The following is a 14,105-nucleotide window of genomic DNA, read 5'->3' on the forward strand; positions in this document are numbered from 1 at the left end:
CGCAACTGGTTTAGAGACTTATGTACTCACATTATATTCGCTTCTTTTGATGCATTCGCACTCACGATGGCCGATTATCGGATCTTCACCAGCAACTGGTGGGAGGCAGTAAAGGCACTCGCGATCGCCTTTACGTACTTTAAAATATATCACGTTATCGGAAAAGGTCCTACTATCCCAGAGCCTTACGTATTACGGTCCAATGCTGATTCTGGTCGCACTCCGACCCCCATTCCCGCCCCTGTCCCTACCCCTGACAATGTGCCGGCTCCTGCACCAGCTCCAGCTCCAGCACCAGCTCCAGCTCCAGCTCCAGCACCAGCTCCAGCTCCAGCTCCAGCTCCAGCTCCAGCTCCAGCACCTGCACCTGTACCGGCCCCAGCACCGGCTCCAGCACCGGCTCCTGCCCCCGCCCCCACACTTCCTCCTCCCTCACTTGCTCCCTTCCCTGGTCCCTTATCTCCGCTACCTCCCGTGGCGCCTGTTCCCGCTCCCGCTCCCGCTCCCGCTCCCCGACGCCGAGTTCAATTTCAAGACATACCAAAAACCTCGGGTCCGGCTCAGGTACGATACCAGAGCCAGGAGAAAACCAAGTATCATCCTCAAGGCCAGCCCACAACCCAACACACGGCAAACCCCATTCAATGGACGACGGCCGGGCCGTCAACGAAGGCCCCGCCGGCGGCACAGCCTTACCCTGTGCAGCCGGAGATGAAGCGAGCGTGCAACGGATCGTTTCCGGCTAACGCGATACACACCCTAGCGTATCCGAAGAAGAAGTAGTCATCAGAGCTTAAGAGCTAGGGGGATATGTGAATCCTCTGATTTTGTTTTTTTTCCTGCGAGCAGGAGTTGTCTATTAAGTATGAAGAAATAATTTGAAAAAAAAAAAAAAAAGAAGCCAAAGAAAAAAACAAAAAAAAATAGTATTAAGATAGACTAGCAATATGTTTAGATTTGTCTTAATAAAGAGTCCTTGTCGTATACGACCCTGCTTCACTTAACTAAATTGTATCTGAATCGTTAACCTGACTGATGCAAATGAGATTGTATCAACACATGAAACCTATAACCAGCTTATTACGCTTCTTAGTTAGTTTTTATAGTTCTAGTCTTCTTTATATCATGACTTAACATATTAAAATGCCTGTTTTCGAGTTTTCCCTGGTCCCCCTTTTTTCTAGCTTACTTCCCTTCCCCCCACACTACCACCTGATTGGCAAGCAATATAATTGACTAATAGTCAATGACTCCTAAAGTGGTTTGTTGGCTATTTTATTGACTGTTAACTAATATCCTAGGTAATTGATAACCGGGAAGTTATCTTCTTATACCTTACGTTAGGTAATTTCCCATTTTTAATATGGCTTATTGCATATATATATCAATCCATAGTCTGTAGTGATACCTACTACATCTCTATCACCTTTAGCAACACATATTTCATAAAACAAGATGACCTCTTAAAGATACCCTCTTTCTCACCTCAGTTAACCTATATTGCTATCTTAACAATCGTTCATGTGCCCTCTATCTCCATTATGTGATATAGTCTTACTAAATTTTATTTTACTCATTTGTAACTGCTTCACCTTGAGGTATGTGATGCTTATCCGAATACTGATAGCAGTTATCTCATATCTTGCCAAGTCGGAGCCGGCCTATGTTGCACCAACGCAACCATTTTCCCTTGGCTACCATCGTATAATTGGGGAAACATACTATAAATTGCTTTCGCCATATGTCGGGGTCCGGAGTGGGTTATCGCTCCTTACTGGGTTCTTATCTACGTATCCATAAACAGCGGCAAGGCCCGTTGGGTACCGGCAATGTTAAGGTTATATTGCGATGTCGTTATCGATGATCTTCTATCCGTCTGCAGTAACTGTATAGGTTCTATCTACAGGTTACATGCGGTGCATAGTGTGACGATAAAAGGCTCCAATTGCCGCTTGGAGTCACAGAGGGGTATAAATGCCTTGTTACAATGAGTACCGCTAGTCAATGTTTCTTTAATCCTAATATACTACTGTACGGTTCTTTAGCCATAGAGAGAATATGATGCTGCTACTCGTCTACACGGTACTATTTCCTTCTGCGTTTGGCAATGCTATTAGACCACCCCCGATAGGCTATCAGAGACAGATATTATTACCCAAATTTGCCCTGGACAATGATTCATCCAAGACGGCCCCGTGTTCAACATGTTCACTATATGAGCCAGCAGAAAAAGTGACTGCTCCAAAGGCCAATGCCTGGGCTCAAATAGGGCCGGAAGATAATCTGGCTGTCTGGAATCTTCTCCACGACCCTGCTTCCAAATTAAATCTAACAGATCCAGATACGGCAAAGGTGAACGACAATTATGTGTGGTATATAGATACCGTGCCCGTTAATAAATCCGATGTCCTTCCATACCTAGATGGATCCGGGCTAAAGCCCAGTTCGTGGGCTCGAGTCATCATATTCGAAGGCGGCAGACCTGAACCGGTGTCACAGGAGTACATGGTCGGTCCCTTGCCTGTGTCAAATGAGACCGTTATCCAGAAACTGGACTATCCGTTCAATGGCGGGACGGGAGGTGCCGTGCCTTTCAACGGGCGATTTTTCGATAAAAAGCGAAGTGAGGCCGCAGAGCCCCTATTGGTTTCCGTGATGTCTAACCTCACTGATATCACGTCTGCACTCCTCGGTGGTGTTTTCTACGGCTATAATGATCCCAAGTCGACGCTGGTAGCGGCTCCTACCACTCCCACTTCATTTAATGGAAGCCAGGCGTTTCAGGTTATCATGTTTAGGCTTCCTGGGCCTGCTAGTTATCTGAGGCCACTAGATTTCTACGTTATGCTCGACACTACTGGCACAGATGCTTCGCTGTATAAACTCAAGGGGCTGGTGACGAACACGCGATTCTTTCGGACGGTCGCGGAGCTTCGCGCAGCATTCGAAGCAGATGAGCTAGTCGAGGAGTTTTACCAGCCATCCGACTACGACTGGGCGTTGGTTAAGTATAACGCTGCGATGGGGACCCGTGAACTAGAAGATAAGTTCGCGCCGCAGAATCTCGAAGTCGGTGGCAAGCGGTATAAGCTAGACCCGGAGCAGAAATACGTCGAGTACTTGGGATGGTCATTCTACGTCACCCACTCACAAACCCTCGGTATCATGCTTTATGATATTCGTTTCAAAGGCGATCGGGTGCTGTATGAGTTATCGATGCAAGAAGCCGCTGCGCAATATGGGGGTTTCCAGCCAAAGGCCGCTTCGACCCTGTATCACGATACATATTTCCAGTTAGGCGCCGATTTGTTCCCGATGGTTGAGGGGTTTGACTGTCCGTTCGGCTCTACATTCTGGAACGTGACTGTTCATAACGGAAATACATCTACTGTTAATCCGAATTCTATCTGTATTTTTGAGTCAGATGCGGGGTTTCCCCTATCTCGACACCGCGAAGGGGACGTGTCTAATAACTACGGCTTTTCCAACCTTGGTGTCGTAAAAGGATCGTTGTTGACACTACGATCCATCGCCACGGTAGGGAATTATGACTATCTATTCGATTATGGATTCCATATCGATGGCAGTTTGGAGATCACGGTTCGAGCATCGGGGTATCTGCAATCCTCATTTTTCTTCCGCGACCAGGGTGCGTGGGGTCCTCGCATCCAAGAGGCTACGCAAGGATCGCTACACGACCATGTGCTGACCTGGAAAGCCGACTTTGATATCCTCGGCACTGAGAATAACCTGCAAGTGACAGAGCTCAAGACGGTCAACACGACGCAGCCATGGTGGCCAGAGCTTGGCGAGTTCGAACAGATCGCACTGGAAACTTATAATGTCAAAAAAGAGCGAGAATTAAGCTGGGCAAATAATGGACAACTCATGTACGCAGTGAACCACGCCAGCGAGACGAACAAATGGGGTTCGCCGCGCGGATACCGCATCGTGCCAGGTAAATCGAATATCCGACTCAGCACGCTGAAGTCGCCATTCTCACGACACAACACCGCGCTGTCCAAGTCGCATCTAGTCGTAACGCGGCAGCATGATACGGAGCCATGGGGTAATAGTATCCAAAATCTCAACATGCCCTGGAAGCCACAGCAGGACTTCTCCAAGTTTTTAAACGATGAAAGCGTCGAGGGCACGGACCTCGTCATGTGGCTGAACCTGGGCATGCACCACTTTACGCGCAGTGAAGATATCCCTGTAACACTGTACTCCGAAGCCGTCAGCAGCATCATGTTCGCGCCGCAGAACTTCTTCGATCAATCTCAGGACGGCGACCTTAAGAATAGGAGGTGGTATACTGCACCGGAGACAACGGATAATAGCAATGCGACGGAGCTTGTTAGCGAAGCATACGGGATCAATTTGCCGCAATGCAATGTAGCGTTACAAGAGCCTACCGTCGCGCCTATTATACAGCTAGAATAAGTATTTCCTAGCTCTTTAGGAAGGGGTATCCTTAAGCCTTATGTAATTTTGCCGATTCGCGCTCAGAAGTACGAGATAGGATATACTTTAAAACGTATAGCTTCACATTAGCTAACATACTATTCTTTATAATAGTTAATGATCAAAATCTGTCACTTGTTATGCCTATGGCTTAACCCCTATCTTGCCCCACTATAATTCAACGTAGAGATGCGACCTATATAGCACCAAGAGCAAAACCCGGTTTTCCTTCAGAGCTGCTTTTGCTTGGGCGTCTTCGCGATTAGAGCTAGTTGGAGCATCGCTCCAACCTGCATAATATTTGCGAGGTAGGATGCGAAGGAGGACCATATTGTCGGCACAAGTACATACACCGATACCGCAAGAATGGCGCATATACCACCAGCGATAGTAAAGCAACAAGCGTAATTCCAAGCGGTGTTATCGTTGAATAACCTCTGGTGGGCGACAAGCATAGCCGTGGAGAGGCCTAGAAGTTGCAATATTGTGTTTTGGATTTGCAACCAGAAGTCCGAATCTCCGGTAGAGCCTGGCATATTGGTTGATTTATACCAGGCTATACCCATAAAGATGGAACTTATAGCTACTACTATAAAGACGATGAAAATGAGTGTCGACATCTGAAATGTAGGTGGTGATTCCTGATAAATCTCTGGCACTGAGCGAGGCTCTGGTAGTATGGGGTATGCTTCCTCGTACTTCAAGAGCATATCTCTCTTTGCGAGAATAGCTTCGCAGTAATGATCGAACCCGGAAGCCCGAAGCTCTTTTTCGACAAGTTTGAAGCTATTCTCTATCGTGGTTCGGCAATCCTTAAGATCGATAGCTCGGTTCCTAGCCTTTTCTAGATGTTTCGGTGCCTGGTGCTTCCATAAACCCCTCAAATACGCCATGTTCTCAGCAGCCCGCTTCCATATATCGATATAAGACTTTTCGCCCAAGTTCGCCAATAGTTGCCAAGCAACAGATTGATCTAATGAGACGTAGGCTTTCATAACTTCGTCCATTATTTGGATATCATCGTTGCTAAATCTAGTCGACTTCGAATTAGAGCTAGACCGGGGCCGTGACCTGTTTCGCCATCGTAAATATTCATCGACAATAGATTTATATTGCCCGTTCGCATTGTGGACGGCCTGAACTATCGAGACCAGGCCCAGGCGACAGTCATTAGATAAGTTATCGCTGTTCTGGGAGTTGCTTGATGGTGCTACATTTCGAGTTAGTTACAACAGCTGCTAGTCAAGAATAATCGACGTACGTGTCCACCCCTGAGCGCTATTAGGGGATAGTCTCCGCTTTCCTTTCATTCTTTTAGGACGAGTTCCTTGCCCTTGAAGAATGGTTGATCCCAATTGATTGGTAACAAGGATGTTCATTCTGAACTAAAGTTTGTCGTTACAACAGTGATCCGCGTCAAACTGGGGGTTGTCCCTCTCAATGTAGGTGTGTTACACTGCATATACTTGTAGGCTATGATTCGTCCTGTTACCGAACCTATCATCTCCAGAGATGTTCTTTCAAGAAATGGGGATACCTACCTCTTATTAATGATTTTTGAAGGCCGTATGTCTTTGCTAAGCTATTAGGCTAGTTGTGCCTAATAGCCTTCTAATGAAAGTACCTATAATAAGCTTAGAGTGCCAAAGCTCTTAATTTAAAGGTAGTAGTATAAGTAAATCGAGACACAATGAAGGTTAAGGCCCTTGGGAAGATTCAGCAGTCTGTCCTTATTGTATCATGTAGGTCGGTTAGAATTGACTACTGCCGTAAGGAATGTAAGGACTGTTTTATATTGAGATATCTCTCTATATACTGATTAATATACCAATCAAATCCATGTATGACTTCTACCCGCATGGGCTTTGATATTACCATTACCTAGGTACCTAGGTACATATCCACATCACTTCACCTTGTATAGGTGGAGTGGACCCTAGCACCGTGTTCGAACATCGCCATTTCTATTAACACTGTATTAACTACCTGCTAAGTTGAATTTTGAATAGTGGCCCGTACGCTAAACTTGGGTGGTTTATCGCTATAATTATAACGATATCAACTATTATAGCTGAAGTAATACCGTGCGGTTCCTTTTTTACTCATGCATGGATTGCCAAGACCAGGTGAGGCGGAATGCCCCAAACCTTCACACAGAAGCTGCAATAGAGATTGGTCTGTTGCCTACCTAGATACCTAGGTAATCTTCATTGGCCAGGGTTTAGATGCTTCTATGATAGGCTAAAATTATTAGGAGGTACTTAACTAAAAAATATATTTATCATTATGCTCATCATCAAATTAATAGCCGTTTCTGTGTCTAATTGGGTTTTATCAGGAACAATAGAAGTCTCAGTGCGAACAACTCTTTCGAAAGGGTCATTCACATTAACAGACATTAGCCATTTGCGTTGTAATCTAGACATAATTATATACACAAGAGGTTACGAGGCCATATATCCGTTTATGATAAACTTATGCCTCGCCTAAAGCTAGACGGCGAGCTACTAAATATCTAGGAACCCATCTGGTTTATATATGGCAATTGTTTTCCAATATAATTACTGGTCTCCAAAAATCCCCATATAGGTAGATAAAGCGAGTTTACGATCATCTGCGTTTCGTATTATTTATTAATTTAAGTCCAGCGCTCGGAGCTCATAATGTGTTGGCCACACCAGTACTACAACTGATTCTAATATCGCCAAACAAGTATTTGAACGATATATGATGGATGGGTTGAATGCCCCCGTCCATTATTTCCTCTTTCAACTCTAGCTCCCTTTGCTTTATTCCATGACGGCCCATGTTAATTTCTAAACTATGGCTCTGCTCCATTAAATACTCCAAAGCAGAACCATGCTCGACTCTTGAGACAGTGTAGGCCTTTTGGCTTATACAAACGGCAAAATATATATATCCCGTAGAAAGCTCCTTTGGTCTCGAAAATATAAGCACGAATCTTGCTGAACTCCACGAACCGAATCGCAAGACAAGACTGCTGCCATTCGCTGACTTTTTGCTTATCCAGGGTGGATAGAAAGACGAGAGCTCATACCCGGCGGATGTTAGCTCGTCTACATATAGACTCATCGTCTCGTTCTCCCTTTTGTTGGACTTCGGCCAAGATACTCGTGGCGGTGCTGTTAAGGGGTTCTCTCGGATATAGATAGGGGTGGTTGTCGCCTTCGTGACAAAACAGTTCCACAACAATGGCACGCGACTGAGGAAAGATAGACGTCTCGAGTTGTGTATAAGGGAAAAGAGGTGGGCTCTTCGGATATGGAATGGTGGACTGCCTGGTGCCCGACTGTAGTGATTCTTGCTTCCGCCTTTTGTATTAACCAGCGGGACAACCAGATGGTATCGGTGGCCATTTACGGCAAAAGCACATCTAAGAATGGCTATAAATACACCAATTTTGGGATCGATAGGTCGAATGGGAATTGCTGTCTGTATTCCAATATTGGTCATTGCAGAATGAGAGGTTGTTAATGGCACCTGAGGGCTTGTTTCCTCGTTTTCGAGACTTTCGAAACTGTGGCAATGAGTGAAGTCCAAAGGTGATCGAGCGAGGACATTGTCAGAATATATGTTGGGGTGTTCATTATGTCTTAAGCGATAGCCCCATGCTAACAAACTATCGTCATTGCGTGATTTTATGATTTCTTCCTGGAGACGTAGGAAGGCCTTATCTCCTTCGCCGTAAAGCAAAGGCATATTCACTTCTAGGAGACCTAAAAGACTATAGGCCATGTCTTCAACGCGGGTTGTTTTCCTGTTAGCGGCCCATGCTAACCGAGCCGCAGCACAGAACTTCGAAAAATTCCCAGTATCGAGGGCTTTCTTCGGGATATTTGTAATCTCAGAGAGAAGAGCGAGTAGACCTAACCGATTGAGGTACTTTCTTTGGCAAAAAGGCGCATTCAAATCTTGGTCTCGCAATGAGTTTGCGGCTCGAATAAGTCGACCGATTCGAACTTGATTCCAAGTTTTGTCAAAGAATATTAATTCCATAGGCCCGAGTAATTCTTGAAGCGTCCAACCCCTAGTAAACCAGCGACTTCGTCGGAACTCGGAAGATAGCTCGAATGGATCATCTTCTGCAGATACATCGGCTAGGTATACATAGCACACCGTGGACCTTTTATACCACTGGAACATCGAGTTGATACCTTCGGAAAGTTCAGCGCTGCTTGACTTGTCAATGCAACAAGTATCAATCCACACGTAGTGCAGACCATCTTTTGCCGCTTGCCGACAACATCCTTCTATTTTTGCATAGCCATCTAAGATCTTACGACCCCATTTCGAAAGATCTTGAAAGGTTATCTCATGCTTGGACCACGTATGAGACTACAATTTCGTGTTAGTAATAGGTCACTATGCGCATTTCTTACTTGGGTTCATTACCCTTAAGTAAAGCCCAATGGTGTAGCTGGGGCTTTCTGACAGAGATAAACTGGAGTTATACCCACTAGAATAGCATAAGGCGGGATGGAGTCTCCATTGAATTCCTCCAGTCTTCTTGTGTGGACATGGAGAAGCCGCATTGGATTGGATAATATATATTGCACTTGAACAATCGGAAACCAATCTCCTCACACGGGAGGGAAGAAATTAGAGTGGAATATGAACATATTGAACAATTACTGTTTACCACCCTCACTGCCTCACCGAAGTGAATATTCGTGATTGGAGGCTTAGTCGATAGGTGTTCCTGCAACACAGCCACAAAAATAAAGGTGAGATCCTACCACTGCTGTGTGATGATCTTCGTAAACCAATCAGCTCAAGGTTGGCAGAGCTGTCTGAGCTAAAAGTTCCAGGGGTTGTGGTAGGACTGCATATGTATAGGATTCTTGGCCTATGATCTGGTTGATCCCCTCATGGTGGAGTAGGCTGCATGCACTGCATAAAGCTCGAAGATTGGGGGCTTTTATTGGAGGCCCCGGACTCGAGCTTTGAGACAAAAGCCATAGCTTCAAAATATAACACATATATAATAAGTGAATGACACCTGAGTATAGTTGAATATACCTGGCTACATAATAGGGGTAATGCCTCTGTCGAATGAGAATGGATCCGCAAACTCGGGTTATAGATGTAGTAGCTATGAGAGCTTACTAGCAGATATGCCGAGGCAGCCCTCCAAAGATATGAAGTGAAATCAAGCCTTCTTCTTGACCACCAGTAGCACGCCCGCTTCTGCTCTCTTAATAACCTCATTCCCCTTTTCTACACCTGCCTCGTGAAGCAATCGCTCAACCTCCCTTCTCATTATCCTGGTGATATCTTCTTCCGTCCCAGCCTTCTCCTGGTTCGCCTCCCTCCATCTCTTCACCGTGCTCACCGTACCCATCAAGGCCTCCAGCTGATCTAAGTCCACCTCCGGCTCCCCCACCGCAAAAATTTGGTCTCCCGGTAAGGCGCCCTCATTCTCGGTCCCAAATTCTATCCGGGAAAATGATTCCTTGTCAAAATCCGCGACAGGAGGCTTCACACTCCATGGTAATGGTAGATCAACGTATAAGTTATTTGATAGAAAACTCCCAGGGGTCATATGCTTCGCGAGATGTTCCTTCTGGAATGCTTGAACCGCGGCCTGGATTGCTGCGGCATTCGGAACACTATCCGCAATTTTCGCACTCTTGTATGTCCACAACGCCACACTTCCACCCGGCTTCAAAACTTGAGCCGCTCTGACCCAGAATGCCGGCATATTAAACCAATGAGCTGCGGTTGCGGCGGTAAGGAGGTCAATACTACCGTCCGGGATTCCGGAGAGGTCTTCAGCAGCGGAAACTTCGAAACGAATCGGCTCTCCGCTTCCAGACGTCCCGCCAAGTTCCTTCGCGCCTGTAATCATGCCTTCCGAAGGGTCAAAGCCGATGGCATGCTGGAAGCGCGTGCTGAGGGCGCGCACGGCGATGCCTGGCCCACAACCAACATCAAGGAGAGTGTCAAGCTTACCGCCGGTAGATGTATGCCGGCTAAGAATGGTGTTGTATAGCGTGGGGTGATAATCCCGTCGGAATTGAGCATAGTTAGATGCTTCGGCGGGGGTAAAGGACCGGAAGGTGGTCTCCGGGACGGCCTCGGTAGACATTTTAGCGGGCAATGAGCAACGTTTAAAATGAAGAATCTCGAAAAGTTAAGATTTTGAAATTATGCAAAGTGAAAATACTGCGATACAATTTATAATATTCTGTTATCGTTCTATTGAATGATGCGATAATAAATTTCACGGTGAGGAGACTGTTATAACCTCCTTTTGATATAGCTGAACGGCGGCGCTAATGAAATTCTCCGTGAACTCCGGTGGACATTAACTACCTGCCTGCCAGTCAACATAGTACTCTGATCTACGTCTAGATTTTCTGGGTAACTTCGGCTCAAAAGGCGAAACACGGACCCAAAATTCTGCGGGTAAAATTATTGCTAAGTGAAAAGGAAGAATTTGGAAATAAGAATTATGTCACCGGAATGTCGGCGTGCAAGTATATTCTCCGGCACGGCCCTCCGCGCCGCGCCGGAGGACCGCGCTAGTTTATTCTGTGACAAGATATCGAAAAAGAAGACGCGTATCAGTTTTGGCACAATTCTATAATCTAAGAATAGGAAACTTATCAAAGACAAGTTGAAAGAATCTTCAATGCCGACATTACACTTTGATTTTTTTCCCTTTGTTCTTCTATAATATTATTGAATTAGTCTTTCAGGACCGAGTCTTGTAAAACCAGTCAGATGATGTAAAATGGATTCTAAGGCACAAAGTGTCCACAATGACTATTGTAACTTATAGTATCGTATTAAAACACTCTTAAGCTTCCAATATTTGGAATGTTCTTCAGAGCTACCAACTTCGCCATACAGCTAGAGAGGACATACAGCTATAACACAAACCAAAAAAAAATCACCCTCATAATATCTCCGACATTACAGTACATCATGTCCGCCATCGACACCATCAATGCCCTCCATGCTGAGGCGTCGCGAATTATCCATCTGCTCGGTCGAGCCCCTACACGCGCTGAGCGGGGCTTTGCGCTGGAGCTAGCTGACAAGGCTATGGACCTTGCCATCGAGGCCGGCTTCGATGCTCCCGCGATAGAGACCTGTCAAGCCTTCCAGCGCCTTTGCTACGACTCTCTATTACATTCCTACAGCTGGACTGATAACCACGAACGTCGCATGTACGAAAAAAGCGCGTCGAGAACTCCGATAAAGCGTAAGCGCTCGGCCAGGATCTACAATGTCGATAAGGGAGAGCACGTGCTCGAAGCTCTTGAGGCTGTCCATATTGGAAATATGTTGGGTAACCGTGTGTCGGTTGAGCCAAATGCGTGGAATCGCAGGATTCGGTGGGGTGATGAAGTTATGGACCAGCCGATTCGTACGTGGGTTCATTAGCACGGCAGCGTGTGAGCGTACTTGTCGGCATCAAGCCTGGAGCTTGTTGCTTGGCAGGGCGGACAGGTCCTTTTATTAGCCTCCTATACTATATATACTTCATTCAAGGTGGGTTCAGTTTAGTGCGATACAACCGGCTATATAGGAGTCCATTCGATTTGTTTTAAATAGTAATTATTATTTGCAAAATATATACACATGTTAGTAAAATGTGACTTAGACGATGTATACTTATATGTTATAACCATTTTCAAGATCTAATTACTTTTTCCAAGAAAATCTACTATAGCCTACGTGGCAATATACTTGATGCTATACCACTCACTCCTGAGACATCATTGGAGCATGGTTCCAATGATTGCCCTCAATAACACTGCATCGTATTTTATTAGCATGACATCCCACTGGCGCAGCTAAATAAGGATACACCAGAGCCTCACGATGATATCGACGTCGGACGAATTTTGGTCCGTCATCTTCAAAATATGGTCTTGATCCAGTGTCCAACCAATGGGAACCCTGGCTCGATCGCATTCGGTTGATCGCCAAGCGCTGCGCCGTCGGGACTGGACTCTGCTAGAACCAATGGAGAGGCCGGACGGTAGCGGGTGCGAAGAGAATCTGGGGATGGTGATAATTTAGTAATCGACCGCCATAGAATCACTTGAGGGTAACCTCTGAAGAGCCTGTGCCAGGTTTATGGACTCTGGGTTTTGCCTCTCCTGGAATATACGACGGGATTGCCACGCGGCCTGCTGTAAGAAGAAATTCCAACGATGTTTCAACTCTTAGGAGATGTAATAGGGTCAATATTAACTATATTTATAGGTCCAAATCATACGTCTCATCTTTAACTCCCTCTGTTCATAGTTTCTTCTATATATATACCATTTAACTCTTAATTTGTTGCATGTCCGCGACTCAGAACTACCCCCTACACTCCTTATATATTTACTATACCTACATTCGTGTTCAAGTGATCTCAACACTTGCCAAACTTTTCATCCAGACCATAATCATCACATCCTCCATTAGTAAAGAGTATACTCGCATAAAGATACCAGGCAACTGAAGAAATATGTCGACAGGTCTCCCACCAGGCGTACCGCCATACACCAAGATCTTCGGGCCTAGTGCCAACTGTACTCTCGAGATATGTCCCGTGGAGATAAGCGTGTATGGCTACGCGCCTAGTCTCGCTGCTAATGCCGTCTTCCTATGTCTCTACCTCATTTCTGCATGCATACACGTCTACCTGGGGATTCGATGGAAGAGTTGGTTCTTCATGGGATGTATGGTCCTCGGCGCCGTCAATGCTACTTTGGGCTACGCAGCTCGAATTTCCATGCATTACAACCCGTTCAACTTTGCGGCTTTTATGATTCAAATCAGTTCGTCTCTCCTACCCGTATCGTTGTTGCCTCCGTCAAAGTATTAACTAAGATATAATAGTTTGCGTTACTAGTGGTCCGGTCTATTATTCAGCGGCTATCTATGTGACACTTGCAGCAGCGTAAGTAACGGCCCTATGCCTCCCAGTTTCTCTCAAATACAGAAAATCCTGTCGACTGCCTTCAATTAGCTAACTTGCATATAGCATCAAAGATTTCTCTCCTTCACTTTCCCGCTTTAAACCCGACCTTTTCTACTGGGTCTTCATTCCATCCGATGTCGTCTGTTTGATATTCCAAGCGGCCGGCGGCGGTTTATCCACCGCATCCTCTGGCTCGAGTGAGATTGGGGTGGACATGGCGCTTGTTGGTCTTAGTCTGCAAGTAGCAATGATGGTGATCTTCTGTGGCTTCTTTGCAGATTACTTGATCCGCTACTTCCGCTCTGCCCAGTACCAAGCAGACCTAGGAAGAAACATATCCGGTTTGGATTTTGGAACCAGACTGAAGGTCTTCTTCAGCTTTATGACATTGGCTATAATGCTGATTTTGGCTCGATGCACATACCGGCTTGTTGAATTGCGCGAGGGGTATAGTGGTGATCTTATTCGCGACGAGCCCTTATTTATAGGCTTGGAAGGAGTGTACGTCCCCTTTGACGTGATAGTATTATGTATCATGCTAATTATTCTCTGTAGGTTGGTCATATCTGCTGTTTATTGCCTCTTGATTGCCCATCCTGGATTTATCTTCAAGAAAGGTCAGCAGAATTTGTTAAATGCATCTGGTTTGGATGGTTACGAGTTCCAAAAGGTCCCTTCTCAGACGCCCGCATGA

General features: G+C 45.7%; 5 protein-coding genes across 5 annotated transcripts; 3 read left to right on the forward strand and 2 right to left on the reverse strand.

The window, feature by feature from the left end:
- Nucleotides 1-66: 66 nt before the first annotated feature.
- Nucleotides 67-783, forward strand: GL218_05846 (uncharacterized protein; the record flags this gene model as incomplete). Its single annotated transcript, XM_033582540.1, has 1 exon — nucleotides 67-783. The coding sequence occupies one exon, from the start codon at nucleotides 67-69 to the stop codon at nucleotides 781-783; it is 717 nt and encodes a 238-aa protein (XP_033434542.1).
- A 1,275-nt stretch (nucleotides 784-2,058) lies between these two features.
- On the forward strand, nucleotides 2,059-4,443 carry GL218_05847 (Membrane primary amine oxidase; the record flags this gene model as incomplete). Its single annotated transcript, XM_033582541.1, has 1 exon — nucleotides 2,059-4,443. The coding sequence occupies one exon, from the start codon at nucleotides 2,059-2,061 to the stop codon at nucleotides 4,441-4,443; it is 2,385 nt and encodes a 794-aa protein (XP_033434541.1).
- A 1,200-nt stretch (nucleotides 4,444-5,643) lies between these two features.
- On the reverse strand, nucleotides 5,644-9,017 carry GL218_05848 (Vegetative incompatibility protein HET-E-1; the record flags this gene model as incomplete). The annotated part of the gene is made up of 3 exons (XM_033582542.1): nucleotides 5,644-5,674; nucleotides 8,102-8,820; nucleotides 8,943-9,017. The coding sequence occupies 3 exons, from the start codon at nucleotides 9,015-9,017 to the stop codon at nucleotides 5,644-5,646; spliced, it is 825 nt and encodes a 274-aa protein (XP_033434691.1).
- Nucleotides 9,018-9,634: 617 nt separating this feature from the next.
- Nucleotides 9,635-10,573, reverse strand: GL218_05849 (uncharacterized protein; the record flags this gene model as incomplete). Its single annotated transcript, XM_033582543.1, has 1 exon — nucleotides 9,635-10,573. One exon carries the CDS (start codon nucleotides 10,571-10,573, stop codon nucleotides 9,635-9,637), a length of 939 nt encoding a protein of 312 aa, XP_033434690.1.
- An 842-nt stretch (nucleotides 10,574-11,415) lies between these two features.
- Nucleotides 11,416-14,105, forward strand: GL218_05850 (Sphingoid long-chain base transporter RSB1; the record flags this gene model as incomplete). Its single annotated transcript, XM_033582544.1, has 5 exons — nucleotides 11,416-11,860; nucleotides 12,966-13,268; nucleotides 13,330-13,390; nucleotides 13,475-13,912; nucleotides 13,967-14,105. 5 exons carry the CDS (start codon nucleotides 11,416-11,418, stop codon nucleotides 14,103-14,105), a joined length of 1,386 nt encoding a protein of 461 aa, XP_033434304.1.

The sequence above is a fragment of the Daldinia childiae genome (genome assembly GCF_008694065.1).
Source record: "Daldinia childiae strain JS-1345 chromosome Unknown Scaffold5, whole genome shotgun sequence".
Lineage (NCBI taxonomy): Eukaryota > Fungi > Ascomycota > Sordariomycetes > Xylariales > Hypoxylaceae > Daldinia > Daldinia childiae.